The 18,218-nt window shown below is 47.7% G+C and overlaps 1 protein-coding gene across 2 annotated transcripts in view; it reads right to left on the bottom strand.

The window, feature by feature from the left end:
• Positions 1-3,426: 3,426 nt before the first annotated feature.
• BEND4 (BEN domain containing 4) overlaps positions 3,427-18,218 on the bottom strand; it is a 33,609-nt gene continuing 18,817 nt past the window's right edge. The window contains exons 3-5 of one of the 2 annotated variants that reach the window (XM_008140260.3): positions 14,484-14,575; positions 7,989-8,229; positions 3,427-3,873 (exon numbers count right to left, since the gene is read on the bottom strand). In XM_008140260.3, the coding sequence (XP_008138482.2) occupies positions 3,656-3,873; positions 7,989-8,229; positions 14,484-14,575 (551 nt within the window). In that variant the 3' untranslated portion in view covers positions 3,427-3,655. The remainder of the gene's footprint in view (positions 3,874-7,988; positions 8,230-14,483; positions 14,576-18,218) is intronic. The other variant, XM_028143725.2, reaches the window with a different exon arrangement.

Raw genomic sequence — 18,218 nt, 5'->3', positions numbered from 1 at the left:
AAACACCAACGGTGACAATAACCTAAACTGTGGTGAACCTGAGGAACGAGAGTGATGCCAGGGCTCGAGGGCTGGATGAAATACTTTCAAGCAGAAGGGGATGGTGCGGACTTTAATGCTCATCTCCAAAGCACTTGGCATTGAGGTTAACCGTTAAAATTCTGAACAGTGCACCTTCAAAGACAGTGAGAAATGTGACTTTAGCAACTCCGCGTAGACTATAGTTCCCACAAGCTCCTGGCCGTGTCCTCCAATGCAGACCACTGAACTAGTATCCTGAGCCCAGCGGAACTCTAGGTCACTGTGAAAGCAGGTACGCTCTGTGACAGATTTTAATTTGGAAAAACCCGGGACACATCAAGACGCTGTCACTGTTGGAAGGCATGGGCGCTTCTGACAGCCGGGTGACGGCCCACACCCGGTCACTGACAGAAACATCACGGCAGTCGTCAGTGGCAGGCCAGTCCTGTAAGCCCCTCCTCTCGCCAAGGCAGAGGAGCCGGGCTGCATGCGGAGCTGTGTCACCTCGGTCTGTTTTATACCCATGCTCCACCGACTCAAGGGAGATTCTAAAAGCTGAGTCTACGTTTCTTGTCACGAGAACAATTTGTCCAATTCCAGACAAAGATGCAGAAAATTAAATCAAGAAAATAAGATACATCTTCAGGTCTCCAAAGAGATCAACGGAAAGGCTGACAGCAGGGACAGCGAGCTTTTAACCGTCCTACACAGCGGCCATGCTGGTCCTGCCGAAAAGTAAGTGAGCCATCTCTGCAAGCCCTGACCACGCAGGCAACACCACGAACCAGCTAAGATACTAGCCTTAAAGGGGAAGCCTCGAGGATGGCATGGGACATGGACCAAGGAGACGGCAGAATATCTAAGCAGATCCTGTGTCACAGCCCAGGCGTGCTGTAGCACCTGGGTGGGCTGGGCTAAAGGAATATGAATACACGGGCAGTGAAGACCATAACAGAACATCTGACCAGGGGCAGGGGGGGCGGTAGGTCCTAGTTCCAGGAGAGGCATCCGAACGGGCTGTGTGTGATGCTCAGTCATCTTTCTGGGCCAACATGAAGTTCCAGCATTTTGCAAATTGGGAAATATCGGAGAACAGCCGATACCGAAATAATTCACCTGGGAAGGGGATGAGGGCAAGAGACCAGGGGAGCCTTTGGAGCAAGGCTGTGTGCAGCCAGGTGGCTGGGGAGCAGAGCCTTCCCAGCCGCCTTCTTCAGGGGGTGGTAACGGGAGGGTGTCAGCACTTGGTCATTAGCACGCTGGCCATGAGGCCGTGGGGAGTGCAGACGTGCTCTCATCGTCACCATCAGCGAAGACCAGCACAGCACAGGTGGGCACACACCAAGTGATGCTGAGATGTGAAGATGTGTGCAGTTCTCAAGAGTTTAGGAAAATGCTAAGAGCTGACTGCTTTTAAAAGCAGTGGGCAGCCCTAGCAGGTTTGGCTCAGTGGATAGAGCGTACCCTGTGGACTGAGCGTACCCAGGGTGCAATTCCAGTCAAGGGCACATACCTTGGTTGCAGGTTCCCTGGTCCTGGTGGGGGTGCATGCAGAAGGCAACCAATAGATGTGCCCCTCTCACATCGATGTTTCTCTCTGTCTCTCCCTCTCCCTTCCACTCTCTAAAAAATAAAAGCAGTGGTCAAATATTGCTGCTATACAAAAAAAAAAAAAAAAAAAAAAAAAAAAAGGAGGGGGTGGGGAGGGGACATGCACTCAGCACTATGGATAACAAAATCCAATGCAAAAAAAGAAAAAGAAAGATGGATCAACAGATAAGGTTATGGTAGTTATTTTTCTTCTGGCCAGGATTTCATGTCACCAAAGAATCTTACAAAATATTGATTTCCTAGACCTCTAAAACTCTTCAGAAGTATCTTTTTCTTTGTATAGCCAAATATTAGTCTCATGGTTCCCATAAACAACATCTCTTTTGCCCTTATCATTTCTTAAAAACAAAAAAAACCCTCAAGATTTTAGGTAACTTTTCCAATATAGGATCAAAATATTAGTTCTCCCCCCACAACTTTACAGATCTGACAAATGACCATCTCTATAAACATTAAACTTTTCAATGGTTAAAACTATTTAAAAAGCTAAAGAAGGACCTATTCCTAGGCCAGTGCATTTCGTTGATGCAAATTATTGAACATAAAGGAATATTTTACTTTAACAAAAAATGGAAAAAATAACTGCTTTATAAACGGATGCTCATAAACTTTAAATGAATTTCCAAAATCTTTATAGTCGTGTCTGTAGATGACATTAACAGCCTTCAACAATGCTGTCCAAAAAAAACCCCAAAACAAACAAACAGACAAAACCAATGCTGTCCACTTAGCCCTCTGCTTACAAAGGATGTGGCATCGGCATTAGTCTGAGGTCCAAACCTCTCCTGAGGTCCAAACCCGAGGCCCTCGGAACAGATCCTAGCCTCTCTGCAGCATTTGGGTAAGACATGGTTCTAAAGACACTACTGATTCACACATGGGACTCAACAAATTAAACCAGGGACGGTGGGTGTCAACAGAGCTGGTAGCTCAGGGGAATACTGGGGGAAGCAGGCACACACAGTTGGGAAGAAACAATTTTCATCAGTGACAACGAGAAATGGAAGTTTTATGCAAATTCTAGAGATCAACGGAGCACAGAAAGACCCTCAAATTTCAGAGAAATTAGACAAGCCCATTGCATAGTTGTCAGAATGGCCTTGAAGCTGTGTGTATGCAATTCCAGGACATCTGGTCAACTCAGTCGACGCCATCAGTCACACCACTTGTTTGGTCTTCAGTGCACCAAACGACTGACTGACTGCAATTCTCATCGTTTAACCCGCCACTATGGCATTGTGTCAACAAAGCCTGACTTAAGGTTATTGGAACCTACAAAGTCAAGCATTTTACAATGGCTGGGATCTTTGGATGTTTCTTGACTGACATAATGAAAACTCTGTCTGTCTGTAAACTCCAGAGATCACTTAGTACCTTCCTGATCAACACGGTAGAGGACTTTTTTGGTAAAAATAATCGAGAAAAATAGCTTTCAACTAATCACTGTCTAGAGATGGCCTCTGTTCTCTGGCTTCTATTTAATAATAGGCTCTGTTGATGGGAGACAGAGCGTATTATGTCACCTATCTGATGTCTTTGCTGAGAAGCATGAATTCAAGTCTTTGGAAAACATAAAGACGACTTATTTGAATTAAAGAGAGTGCTTGTTCCTGTCCCTTTAAGTAACCCATGTCTCTACCTTCCCTCGTGGGCAGGAACGCAGCCCAGTCTTCCATGGGCACCAGCTCTGTGCAGGAAGCAGAACTTATGTGAGGATCTCAGACAGGTGACCAGGCGTTTGTCTCCACCTCCTCATCCTCACCAGGTAATCTTTTCAAGTCAATGACAGCCTTTTCATTTTATAATATAGTATTCTGAAAACCTGTGGTAGGCTCCACAGACCTCCCCAACAACCCCAAAATGGATTTCCGCCTGGGAACCGCGGCAGAAGGTCAAGAGGGTGAAGACTGAGGATGTGCATTCTGACAGATGCCATGCTGTGGGCTCTACAGGGATGGAGACAGGACAGTCACAATGGCGACTCTGGAGAGGACCGGCTGCTGCGACGGAAAGGTTTTGTCCACTAATCCCCAGGCCCGTCCTGGGAATTCTTACTGAAGACTTCGTCCTGGGAGGCCTGGTGGTCGAGCCCTTCGTAAAACGAGCCACCGTTGTGCAGGAAAGTCCCCACCGCGCGCCCCTGCCGGGCGTGACCCACCGCGTCGCTGAACACTTTGTTTATTTGCTCCTCCGAGGGCATCCACCAGTCGGGGTTGGAGGTACAGTGCATCCTAATGAACTCTGTGGGAATAGACACAATAGAGAGAGAGAGAGAGAGAGAAACAGCTGGTTTTTGCAGAAGATGGTAGAAGAGGCTGCTTATACGTTAACGGAAGCTCTGAAGAAAAGCTTTATGAGAACTCCAATGCAATGCCATGATGATGTCACTCATTAAACCATAAGTTTCCTACTCATGCGCAAGAGTCAAGTCCCATAATTCTAAGGACCATTTGCTATTGAAATGGAAAGTAAACTTGATTTGTAAGACGTGGTAGGCGCCATGCCTGGTAAAAGTTAGTGAGCCACATTTTTAAAACCCTTGTTACTGCCTCACATTTTTAGGATGTTAACTATCTCCAGAAGCAGAGCAAATTGTTCACCTGGTATTCTTCAGTCAGCTACTAATTTGTAGATTAAGTGCCATAAAATCACAAAATCTCAAGGAGAAATGGCCTAAGTTTCTAGAAGAGGTTTGCACAATCTTAAAATGTTATAGATTATACTGATTTCTCTAATTTGCCTATATATGCACTGACAAATATTTTATAAATGAGGTTTCCTCTAAATATTTAGTTTCACCAGAAAGCAATTAGCATGCCTGGAAGAGGAAATACATAAAAAATAGCTAAGCCCCCAATGAAACCAACTTGGCCTCCTGTGGATGAGCCCAAATGAGCCCTTTCTGTTTCCTCAGGGGGTGAGGGCACCTGCATCGTCCCTACGTAGCTATTTCAATAGGAACCGCTGTAAAATGCAGTGACCGCTCTGGGAAAGTTGTAAGTCGCCTGTGTTTTCTGCCCAGCTGACTGCAAGTTCAGGATGACTGCTGTTCACACATCTTTTCCTTTCCAGAAATGCTCCCTCTGCAGGACGATAGTTCTGACTGTACAACTGGATTGGTCTGAAATTGCTTTGTGAAATCCACACTCTATCTGCTCTGGGGAGAAGCTAATGCTTTGAGTTCCTGGACCAGCGAACTCCCTCGTCCTGAACTGTGCCCACGTCAGCGGACTCCAGCTGAGAGAAGCGGGTGGGGGGGGGGGGGGGAGAGGCACCACCCAGGCTGCTGGCTTGGCAGACCCTCGGATTCTGCCTGAGGTGAGATACTCACTCGCCTCCCTCAGTCCCAGGCCTGGTGGCCCTCCTTGGGGAAAGCGCTCTGTTAATTCAGCTCCTCCCTCTGCAAACTGCTGGGAACCTGACGGCCCATCCTGGGGTGCGAGCCTGGGAAACACTGAAGGGCGATTCTAAAATCCAGGTCATCACAGTGCCGGGCAGAGAAAGGAGGTATTCTGGGACCTCAAGGACTCCAACATCTACACCTTATTCTCTCACCACTGTCCTCCAGTCATCGCCAGCCGGGCTATTTATTAGCCCCAGAAGCCAGGGACTGGTTCCTATTCCTCTCTGTCCTCCTCACGTCCCTGCTGTATTCAGTAAGCATTCAACACTGTTTAAATAATCCCCCTATCTGTTCAGATCCCCCACTCGCACATGAACCCAAGGAAATGAGAGACTCCAAGCATCAGCGAGAGGAAAGAGAGGCTAATGGATGAGGACGCGCTGCTGTGACACTCCCCCGCCTCACGCGCTCCCCATCTACCGCTGTGACAGGACTTTCCCTGAAACTGACAGACTATTAAAAGCTAAAGGTAGAGCTCATTCTGTTAAACAGATAGGAAGCATTTCGGGAGCAGGCCAGCCCAGGCTGTGATTCTATTCCCCGAGCTCCCTGCTTTCCATCACTAAGAGTGTCCCGTGCTCTGAGGCTTCCTTGGCCGCGGTAATCCTGTTCACCACCCCTGGGAGTCACCAGGCCCAAACCTTTAGGGAGGGGATCCCACCTAGGTCACAGGAGGGTCCTTGGATTGCAGCCTTTGGGACAGACATATAAATGCGCTAACCAGCTGACCTGGACAGACAACTACCATTCCGTGCCCACACATTCTCCAGTGGAGGTCATGGCCCCACGTGGGCACCAGCTGGAGAAGGCAGCTCTGCTCAGGCAGCCTGGCCGGCGTTAGTGTCACAATGGGTGTGGCAGCATCGTGAGGGCACGGGCACTGGTGCTTTGGGACGTATGCCCCTGTTTCACATACTTGCTAGTTAACATGTAAAATCCTATATAATAAAAGGCTAATATGCAAATTGACCGAATGGCAGCACAACTGGTCGCTATGACATGGACTGACCACCAGGGGGCAGATGCTCAACGCAGGAGCTGCCCCCTGGTGGTCAGTGCGCTCCCACAGGGGGAGCACCGCTTAGCCAGAAGTCAGGCTCACGGCTGGTGAGCACAGTGGCAGTGGTAGGAGCCTCTCCCGCCTCCGCGGCAGCGTTAAGGATGTCCAACTGCCAGCTTACATCTGGCATGAATACGCCCATATTAACCAGGCACAGGTGCTCCAGAGCACCCCCTGTTGGCAATTCTGGAAATTCCACTTGCTCAGAGTGGGTACGATGGAAATTTTCAGGGTCTTTTCTGAGCCATCTAGCCATGATGTCCGATATTTTCCAACATCATCAGAGCTGATGGGATACTCACCACGAGGACCAGAGGCAGGAGCGGGCCTGGGACTCCCCTGAACGTAGGCTCCATGTAGGCTTACATCCCCCAAGAGCTCACGGACTGCAAGAGGGCGCAGGCTGGGCTGAGGGACCCCCCGAGTGCACGAATTTCGTGCACTGGGCCTCTAGTGTTTCATAAGGATTTCTGGAAAGGGACACCACTTGAGGCCCCTTATTCCGAGTCCCGTAGCCCCAGGGCAGCTTCTGCAGCACACATGGAGCCTACGTTCAGGGCAGTCCCAGGCCGCTCCTGCCTCTGGTCCTCGTGGTGAGTATCCCATCAGCTCTGATGATGTTGGAAAATATCGGACATCATGGCTAGATGGCTCAGAAAAGACCCTGAAAATTTCCATCGTACCCACTCTGAGCAAGTGGAATTTCCAGAATTGCCAACAGGGGGTGCTCTGGAGCACCTGTGCCTGGTTAATATGGGCGTATTCATGCCAGTGGTATTCTGAAGTAAGGGCCACTAGGACCACTGGCATCAGGATCACCGGGGATGGTCCTGAGGCACAGCAATGCAGGCCTCCCCAACCCCGCCCCAGACCAGGTGAATCAGACGCTCAGGATGGGCGTGGGGGACTCGGCTGCTAACAAATACTACACAGGCGCTTAGACACACTAACAGCCACTGTGGGCACCCCAGCAGGGCGTGCAGGAGTGTGTCCTGGGTACAGCCGAGGCCTGCTCAGTGCTCAGGCTTTTCCCTGTGGCTTCCTCGTCAGGAAATATTTGATCCATGTCCAGGGTAAGTCACTGTGAAATCTTTCCAACCAATTAACTTACTACTGACCTATCCAGGTGAACAGTTGAGCTTTTTAGTATGACATTTTTCAGGTGTGAACGTTTTTTTTTTGTTGGCTCTCTAATCTTCCTAGTTGTCTAATGTCTGTCTGTTTATTTGAACCTGCTGCATGAATGATGGTGTATCCCTTGATTCTTCCTCCTCAACCCCTGCCTGGCTTACCAAGTGTGGATCAGCTGCAAAGTAACCAGTTATTAATACTGATCAAGTATTACCTAAGTAGTATTTTTAATACAGGGACTTTTTTTGAAACTAACAGAATAAAGTTGGATAGGGCCAAGTAATACTTTAGGCACTGAGGAAAATGAATTCTAAATAAATTTAAGGAGTGGGGGGCACGTATTCTTGAGGGAAGCTAGATGGGGAGGGGGTGGGCTACAGGCTGCAAATGACAATGGGCTCTACCTACCACTTGGCTAATGAAAACAAACCATTTCACGTCTTCCTTCCTCTGTGCCTGTCCCACGGCTCCAGGGTGGCTGGAGACGGCCTCCTCCGGCAGCAGAGCAAGTCGGAACGTAAAGCGTGAAACATGAGGTGCTATGCAGTGCTACGTGCCATTCAGGGACAACACCAAGGCTAAAGCAAACAAGGATGTTTAAAAGAGAGCTTGTCGATACCCGGTAGATGGGCCGCATGAAGCCTATGAGGTCTCAGTGGGGGAAAAAAAAAAAAAAAGGAAGGGCTACACTTGCACGCGAGCCACAGCCAATGCGGTGAAATGAGATCACAGATGGCGACGCTGAGCGGAAGGATGCAGTACCTCGGAGGCATGTTACTTTAACTGGATCCAGAGGGCGTCTTTCGGGACCTGTCTCTCCTGACTGCACTGACCTTTTCCTTTTCCCAAGGCCGCATGAGTACTTAAGCTCATCGGTGGTGAAAACAAATCTGATGAGGTATCGCAGGAGCCGCCTCCCATCTTTCTTTGAAGAATTTACAGCCTCGTCCCACTGTTTGCTCGTTATGTAGACAGGATAGTTGTTCAACAGCTGCTTGCTTCCCTGGAAAAGCGAAATATTTTCTCATTACCCACTTAGCCAGCCAGCCAGAAGCCGAGGCGATCTCCATTTCAAAGGCAAACGTGCTTTCTAACCAAGTGGCTGTGTGCTGACAATGAACCAGGTATTGGAGAGCCCACGTAATTGCTCACACTCATAACGGGCACTTTTCAAATTACATTTGCATTTTCTATAACAAGAGCCAATGAGGTATAATGAACACCTTTGAGAGAGGAGCTATTTATAACTTGCATTTTAACAGGTAGGTTAAAATGTGTCAGGATCCAATGACAGGGAACACTATTTAAATAGAACCCGTAACTTTCCTTTTCAATTTATTAAAATATGCAGAAATGGCTTTGAAGAGTGTGATCAAATAGGCCCCTTCCTCCTGTGGAAATGATGCTGGGGGTCTATTTTCATGAGGTATCACTTGTGCGTGTGCACCTAACGCCTCACAGCCATTGATTACATTATAGTGGAAACGTTAAAAAGTAAAATTTAAAAAGGGGGAATTGTGGAAACTGAAAAAAAAATTAATAATAGTACAAAAGTGTTTTTTTTCCTTCAAATTATAGCTTTTGCAAATGCCACTATGTCAACTCAAAATTTTTCGCACTTTTCACCTTCATAATTTATGTCTGCTATAAAATTCCCAAGCTAAATAGCTGCCGTGGGACTAATTATGGGAATTTCTGTAACATTTATAATCCATGTTTAGTCAACTGCTCCTACACAACCATTACTTTAGTTCTGGCTGTCCATAAAATTCTACAGTCCAGGACAATTAATTAACCCATGATCTCAGTTTTAATGTACTCCTTCCCCAGTAATTAAGGTGTACCAAATAAAGAAGGGAAAACGCATTCCGTTTTACAACTCTGCAAATTTACTACAGGTTATAAATTTGACAATGTTTGGGTCTATTAGGGTTTTATTTCAAAAAGTGCTCTGTGCGGTTAAGCGCTGAGAAGGGCAAACGGCATAGACGCCAACAGGAAGGGGACGGCCAGATGTGGCTATGAAGCTGTCACCGAATCACACTCATCTCCACAGCATTCATCCTTTCTTGAATTAGCAGTAGCGTGACTCAGCAGTGTGACTCCCATTTTAAGGGAGGATGTTGCACATGGTTTGTATTTGAACTTAAAGTCACCTTGTTCTTTTTTGGTTAATCCTCACCCGAGGATATTTTTCTATTGCTTTTAGATAGTGGAAGGGGGGGGGAGATTGATGTAAGAGAGACACATCAATTGGTTCCCTCCCCCCACGTGCCCTGATTGGGGGGCAGGGAACAGACCTGCAACTCAGGTACGTGCCCCTGACTGAGACTGAACCCATGGGCCATGGGCTGACGCTCTAATCACTTAGCAACATTGGCCAGGGTTCCATTTGGGTTTTAATTTAATCTTGGCTCCGGGTCTTGTTGTGTTTCTTGAGCAAGTTATTACTTCAACTTGTTGGATCCAAGTTTCCCTAACTGTAAAATGGAAGGAATGAACTAAATTATCATAGGTTTAAGATACGAGTATTTGGGAGCATAAATCAACCCTGACTCTGTGTATTACAACAACAAATGATCAAGTGATGGGCAGGAGCCCAGAGTACCAAGGGCACCTCAGCCAAGGCTGCTGTCTCATGGGGGAGGTGAGATGGAGGAAGGGCTCGACTCTGTGGCAGTGTAGCTGCAGAAACCAGCATGAAAGATGTAGACTCAAGGGGGTCAGGCAAGCAGTTCAGAGAGCCACGGTATGGGGGCCTGGGGAGTCGAGATGATCCCCAGGAGAAGTGGGGTGCCCTTCACAAAGATAAGGATCAGAGGGTATGTCTGGGGGGAGACAGAGGCAGGAAGCAAGGAAGAGAATTCCACTGCTTCCCCTGCACAGGGAGGGAAGGGGTCACAGGGTTCTGATCAGTTGACCCGTCAGCCCTGAGCGCAGCCCACTGGGGCCTGGGGAAGGTGGGATCCAAGGCTGGTGGCCTCAGACCACGAACTGTGTCAAAAGCACTCCCGTGGAAGAGCCTCACTGATAACTATCACCAGGTATCGAGCACGGGTGAGCCGCCCCAGGCTGCCACATGCACTCTGTACCCCTGGCCACAGGCCGAGATGCTGGTGCGAGCACAGTGGTGGGCTGTGGCGCAGGCCCCGGCCAGGTGACAAGTTCTCTCCACTGAAGCCCTCTCCTGCCCCAATAAGGATAATAATCCCAGCCTGCGGGTCTATGGGGAGGAGACCACCAATCTCCCCACCAGAAGATAAGCCCACGGGCCTGGGCTGATTATCTGCTTTAGTCTGTGCCTTCTTCCAGGGCCGAGAACAGTGCACGAGAGAGCAGGTGCGATCAACATCTGTGACTAACGACGCAGCGTACGCCACCGTGGCCAGCACTCGGCAGACACTCAGCAATGCGCTGCAATGCAGGCTTCTTGAAGAGCTTCTGACTCTAATAAGTTGGCAAAGTTAAAAAACTGTAAGGAGACCATCCGAGTCAGAGGGCCATAGAAAAGGACGATGAAGACAGAGGACTCCCACCTTCCGTAAGTGAAAACCAGCTTCTCAGTCGCGGTCCCTGTAAGTACCCGTCAGCCTGGGAAAAGGAGACTGTGCAGCTAGTTTTTAAACCTTGTGGTCATTCAACACGGCACAGGTTTTACAAGGGCTTTCCCTTGGGTGTGTGAGCTCATCTGACAAGCTAGGGTTCCCAGAGCTGTGTGGCCAAGGGGGTGAAATCCTCTCCCGTGGTCTCCTAAGTTAAATCCTCTCCCATGGTCTCCCATGCCCCCAAATTCAGAGTTCGTCTCTCGGACCAGAGTTGAGTCTATTTGAAGACAGGCGGTACTTGAGATTAGGGAGCGACAATACAAGGTAGGAGCTTTCTCAAATCCTTACAAAATATACTCAGACACCTTTCTTTGAAATGTAGCCCTCACAAAATACAGAAATAGCATTTGGAGGCAATTTTCTTAAGAAAAAAGAGAAAGTAATTTACAGCTCAAAACAACTCAGAATGCTCTGTGTTGTGGATGAGATTTATCGTACATAGTTAATAGAAATAAAATGTAGTAAATAATACCAATGAGAAAATGCTCATATGTCTGACATGACAATAAAAATAACATAGCATTAATGATGACAGGTCAAGTTTAAGTAGTCCTATGCAGAGGAAAGGTAGGTATTTCCCCTACTTTTATGTTTTCATAGAATTCTGATTGCATACTATCCTCAACTAGCCACCCACAGGTTATTAAACCCTGACCTACTGCGGAGCCAACTTTGAAAAAACCAAGATGAACAGTGCTCTGTGTCTTCATAGATTCAACCAAACAGAAGACTCAGGTGGACACGGACTTTTCAGTAAGTGCAGAATTCACCTTATGAACCATGTGCTCCTGGAGCAGAGAGGGTATGGCAATCAGAGAGAGCTTCCTGGAGAAAGCGGGCTTTTCAGATGTGCTTTTTGTACAAGAGAAATGTTACGTTAGGAAACCGTGGGCCCTATTCTGAGGAGCAATCAAGTCTGTGACATTCATTTTGTATCTGTACTTTAGAAAAGTAAGTTCAGTGTGGAGAATGGAGAAGGCAGAATCTACTGTCAACAGTCCAGGTGAAAAGTGATGAGCGTGAACCAGAGACAAGGAGAGAGACTATTCAACATGGCTGTCAAACATGTGGATGGCAGGAATGAGGATGACGAAGGAGTCAGTGATGCCCCAGAAATTTCTGCCTAGGGTTGGTGCCTTTTTAAATTTTTTAAAATATATTTTTGTTCATTTCAGAGAGGAAGGGAGAGGGAGAGAGAAATAGAAATATCGATGATGAGAATCACTGATCTGCTGCCTCCTGCATGCGCCCGACTGGGGATTGAGCCTGTGACCTGGGCATGTGCCCTGACTGTGACCTCCTACCTCACAGATGGACCCTCAACCACTGAGCCACGCCAGCCAGGCAGTGCTGCTTTTATTGTAGATAAAGCAGGAGCCCAGATGGGCAAAGGTGTCTCAAGTTCGGGGTGCATGGCATTCCACTGCTAGTCAGGCTCTGGACTCCCTGGTCCAGAGCTGAGTCCTGGGGACTGGGGGTCTGGAGCTGGATTAGGGACTCGTTAACCTAGAGGAGGCTGATGTTGAGAGAGAGAGAGAGAACATGATTGACCGGGAAAGGGCCATGGAGAGCAAGAGAACGATGCAGGCCCGGCTGCATGGCTCAGTGGTTGAGCGTCGACCTATGAACAAGGAGGTCACAGTTCCATTCCCCGTCAGGGCACGGGCCTGGGTTGCAGGCTCGATCCCTAGTGTGGGGCGTGCAGGAGGCAGCTGATCAATGATTCTCTCCCTTCCTCTCTGAAATTAATAAAAAATATATTTTAAAAAGGAAAGAAAGAAAATAAAAAAAAAGAGAGAGAGAGAGAATGCAGAATGAAATTCTGGTGAACACCAGATGGAGAAGGCTGGGAACCAGAAGAGAGTCCTGACGTGAAGGCCACGGAGATAGTGGAGGAGGGTGAAGTGCTGGGGATGACGAAGGCTGAGAAAGGGCCCCGGACTGGACAATGGGGCAGTTCTGAGGCTCCTTACAGGGCATTCTGACACGCAGTGGAGCTGCAGACAGATTACAGGTGGTGGGAGAGCAAGTGGAAATTAAGAGGGTGGAGATGACGAATAGAGACCCGCCTTTTGAATGTTTAGTCACTTTTAAAAGACGAGGTCACCATTTGGCAAGTGCTTTCAATGGTAGGCACTCGGGGGGCTAATGGGGATGAGATCGGGCCTAGGCTCTGAGGAGGGAGATGTGCTGTGGTGCAGAATGAACGTGCTGACAGAGGATTCTTTGGGTGAGGGAAGGAGAAAGAAAAGATAGTAATTGGTGGAGACAAGGAGGAAGAAAAGGAAGGCTTATTGTCAGGGTGGGAAGACTTGAGTGTGTTTGATACTCAGGAGAATGGCCCAGAAACGAGAGAAGTCAGTGCACAAGACAAAGAGTAAAGGATGGCACAAGGTCCTAGAGGAAGGAGGCGGCGCTGGGTAAACAGACGTGGACCAGCGGCGCTGGCAAGGGCACTGCCCTCGATGGGGGTGCGGGGTATGACGAAGGCTGAAGTAAGTGTGGCAGAAGGCAGTACACTGGATTCAACTTGGTATCTTACTTTTTTGCTGAATTCGAGGGAGGGGGTGTGGTGGGACTAGGGATAGGCCGCGGCTGCCGGAAAGCGCCAGACCTCTGACACCCCTCCTCCAAATTTCAGGGAAAGGGAGCGTCTCAGGTCACAAGGCACGTGAGTCTCAGTCTGCACGAGATGACGCCACCCCTTTCATCCCGTCCCTCACAGAGCGGGGAACTGGATCACCCGGTGGCCTTGTATTTCTTCGGCAGAGAGGCACGGGGGTCAGGTGGGAACAGGTGTGCGGCAGGATCTACTGAATGGTAAGCACGGAGAGGGTACTTCAATGTTATGTAACCGGACACGGGGAATGCCGATGGATGCCTGACCACGAGATGACGGAGTGGGTCAACATCCCACGGTTACTAACTTGGACAACTCACCCCGCCAAGTGGAAAAACTGAGCTACTTCAATCTACTGTTATCAATCCTAGACATGGGCAACCCCCGTAAGGTACAGTGCAGTGGCTTCTCTCACTGGATTTAGGTTCTAAAGTCCCCAAGATGAAAATAACACACCCAGAAACCTGAGCCTTAGAGCCTGTACAAATGTACTGTGGTTTAAGAGGTAGAACCATTACCATCAAAACAGACAGACGGCTTCTCCTACACGCTGGAAGAGACCGTGGTTTCTTCCACTGGGGTCCAGAGGAACAAAATGCTCACGTTCAGGGGCCCTAATGTTCAGAAAATATCTACCTGAACACTTGAGAACCTCAGCTTGGGTGACGTCTCACAGAAAGAGGCGTTCTGGAACCCTGGCTCTGCCTGAGGAACAACAGGTGGTGACTCCCATCTCCTGCCCCCTCTGTGCCAAAAGAATGGTAGGAAAACTTCCCACGTTATTTAAACTGCTATTTCTCTCGTATTGCCCCCAGAGTACAGACTGACTCTGTGAGTTAAATACACGCATCATCCATCATCTTTTGTCACAGTCTACACACTCACAGGTGATAGACCCATAAGTCTCAGCGAGTCAGAAATGTATTTTGTTAGCCAACTTGTTCTGGTGTATGTGGGTAAGCCATCAAGGCGCTTCCTTTTGAGGAAGTTCCCAATGGAACAGCATTTACCTTCTAACAGATGGAGACCTACCTCGGAGGGCTGCTCAACCGGCTGTGGGATCATGAGTTGGTTGTGATGCTGTAGCACCGTCTTCAAGTAATCTAGAACCGTCTGGCAGGGCACTGGGTGGGAGAAATTGCAATGATTATACATTAGCTATCCTGCCACAAGGAAACAAAACACTTTTAAGGTCTAAAAAGACTTTTGATGTAAACTTGTAAAAAAAAAAAAAAAAGACACTGTCTAAAGGAAATAGAATCTTCTTGCATTTGACATGTAGTTATTTCCATTTGTGAATACAGAACAGATGCTAAGGTTTGGGGGGAATTTTTAGGCTCAGCACCATTTCCTGAAAACTTTCAAGTCAAACTTAACCTAAGATGAATTTAAGGAACATCTCACGGAAGGAACATGATTTGTCTTCTTTAACTCAAGTTGTAACAGTTGTACCCAATGATGCTCTTTAAAATTAAAATACTGGAAGCTAATACTTTACTACTTTTTAATCAATAACATAACACTAATTTTTAATGACAGATTTATACCCAGTTCTTCAGAGAGCTGGACTGCCATGCAATTTAGTCCTGTTTAACAGGAATACACCTGCCCACACAGTTCCCACTTAGGTGTCCTATTCTCTCTCCTCTCAAGAAACTCAACTGACCTGGCCCAATTCAGACTTGGTTATTGTGTAGTTCATTAACTGTTCATTATTGTTTTGAGGCTTAGTCTTACAGAATCACTGAATAATTACAATAAAACGGACCAGACAGTAATCCAACATAGAGCCTGGCATTTTTTGTAGCATTGCATAAGCAATTCCTACATCTTAAGATTTCTCTCAGAGGCCTTTCAGGAGTACTAACTAATTGTTTTTAACGGCCTTGGTAGCTCAGTTAATAGCCTCATTTATACGAATTATTGCCACTATGTCTTAGCTGTGTGTTTTCTTAAGATGGTTTTGTCACTTTAGAGAAAATAAGAAATATTTAACCTAAGCTCCAATTTTAAAATACCACCACTGGGCTTTCTTTACGTTTTCTTACCACCTTTTTTTTTTTTTCTTTAAGAAAGCAAACAGAAATGATTATCTTTATTCACTGCTAACAGCTTTGGGATTTTTAGGCAACATCACATTGACATAACAAATCAAAAACCCCATCAACACCCTTTGAAGAATTTGAATGACAGGAAGGAGGAGTGGGTTAGGAAATTTTTCTTCTTGCCGAAAAATTTTTTTCTTAAATAACCATCTTTATAGGCTGCTGCCTTACAGTCCTGTGCCACAGGCCACTCTTGAATCATCATTTAAATATATTCTTCAAAAGTCAACAAAAAGAAGGCGTACCTGTACCAGTCTGACCAGTCTGAAGTAGGACTTTCCTTAAACCAAAGTTTAATAAGGCCAGTCAAGTATCCCCAAGGTCACCTGCCTATTCAAAGTCTAACCCACTTAACTGATTCCACAGTGAGTGAGAACCAATCTCGCCGTGGGCATTAATTACGGGAGGGAAAGCACAGACTAGAGAATAATGGAGGCAGAACACAGGTTTGTGTCTGGTTCTGGTCTTCCCTGACTGTGATCCTCTGGGACCCACGTGACTCACGGTGTGGAAGCCTGCTCTGCACAGGCTGGGCGGGCGGACCCCAGTAGCAGCACTCTGCTCACCATTGGTGGTTAGAATCGAACGCAACTAGACAGATGTCACTGCTTTGCCAAGTGACACGGGCAAGGTATTACTCTGGATTTAGTTTGAAAGTTTCAGTAAAATTTGTCAATACCGGTGAATGGATTAGGATTTGAATGAAAACTTCTTTTGATCCCTTACCCATATTTTACAGCCATTAAGATGTTTATGAAGAAATGTTTAAACGAAGCACAAAATGCTTACAAAACGAAATGAAATACTGCCATTTGAATAGGATGGATCCTGTGAGTATCACGCTAAGCAAAGTAAGTCTGACAGAAAAGGACAAGAGCCATGTGATTTCACTCACGTGTGGAATATAAAACAGAAAGCAGCAAACCAACAGACGCATGAACACGGACGACAGGGTGGTGGTCCCTGAGGGAAAGGGGGTGGGGGGAGGTTGAAGAGGGTAGGAAGGGAGTCAAATGTATGGTTATAGAAGGAGACTAGACTTTGGGTGGTGAGCACAGGATACACTCAAAGCTCATATAATCTTACTAATCAATGTTGCCCTAATACATCTAATAAAATAAAATAAATTCTGAATATTCAGTATGATTTCCACCTTGTTCAAGTAATTATGTGTCTAGAGAAAGAGACTGGAAAGAAATAAGCCAAAGTGTTAATAATTAGTAATTAACCATGATTATATTTTAGGAGCAGGATTAGTGTAGTTATTACATTTATCCTTTATCGCGCTTGCAAACACCAGTTTCAAACAATTTCCACAGTGGGCACGTATTAGAAGACCCTGACAGTTGTTTGAGGGATGTCTCCATTCCTTTGCTCTGTTACCCTCAGTGCTGATCACGGGCCCTGGAAGGGCTTGGAGGTCGACTCTCCCATTCAGCAGTACGAAGAGCTATGAGCAAGGTCAGCTGCTTCAGACATGTTGCACTGAAGGGGCTCCACTTAGGCAAGTCGCAGGGGTCCTCAAACTACAGCCCGCGGGCCACATGCGGCCCGCCGAGGACATTTATCCGGCCCGCCGGGTGTTTTTGCCGCCGCTGCCTGTCCTGCTTAGCAGCCGACTTAGCAGTGTGCATAGGAATTTGTTCATAGTTTTTTTTCTAAACTATAGTCCGGCCCTCCAACGGTCTGAGGGACAGTGAACTGGCCCCCTGTTTAAAAAGTCTGAGGACCCCTGGGCAAGTGGGTCCTGTCGGTTGGTGCCTGGCACAAGGCTGAAGGCCAGGAAGATATAATATCGGCTCAGATTCAGCCAACCGCTAAAAAATGGAAATAACCACTCCCCGGAGCAGCCCCGCCCCTCCCGCCCCCCATGGCAAACTCCCAGGCCTGGTCCTCAGGAGGCAGAGGCCTCAGGACCCTCTCCCCAGGGCCCCTGCCCTCACCGATCTGGGACATCACCCCTGAATGAGGGCTCTTTGGAGAGTTGCTTAGATTTACACAGGGAAGCTATAAAATCAAGTGAAATGTTTTCTGTGAAAAAAAAAAAAAAATGAACCAGTCAGCCTGGAGAGTGGCGGTAGTTGTGTCTCTTAAAGCAGAGAGGACGGGGAAGAACCATCCTGCCCACAGCGGCCCCATGCCGCCTGCCCGGGGCACACAGGGCGCTGAGCAGAACGGTGGAAAACCCGCTGTCCTCTTGCCCTTTGTTCTGTTACCTACAGTTCTGTGGACACACGGGTTTGTGAGTGAGGACGTGGGGCCCTCACGGACAGGGAGTGAAGGGCCAGGGCGTCCTATGTGGTTTTGTGCAGTCCCGGCCTGACACTGTTTCTTTGGCCACTAAGGAAAGAGCGAGAGAGGTCAGGGCTTACGGCAGCAGAAAGATCACAGAATTCCCAAGGAGCTGACTGATGCTCCAGAGGCCTTCGCATCTACTTGTCTCCTGGCGCACATGATGACTTTCAAGAGAGTTACTGCTGATGGAGAATCCACCACCCTCAGCCCCATCGGGCAGGTCTCACTCATGCACGCATTCTGACAGAGAGAGTCAGGTCCATCTAGAACAGTGGTCGGCAAACCGCGGCTCGCGAGCCACATGCGGCTCTTTGACCCCTTGAGTGTGGCTCTTCCACAAAATACACGTGCGGGCGCGCACATACAG

Source organism: Eptesicus fuscus, chromosome 2 (assembly GCF_027574615.1).
Source record: "Eptesicus fuscus isolate TK198812 chromosome 2, DD_ASM_mEF_20220401, whole genome shotgun sequence".
NCBI classification, from domain to species: Eukaryota; Metazoa; Chordata; class Mammalia; order Chiroptera; family Vespertilionidae; genus Eptesicus; species Eptesicus fuscus.
The sequence above is the reverse complement of the archived record's forward strand: the minus strand, read 5'-3'. Positions and strand labels throughout refer to the sequence as shown.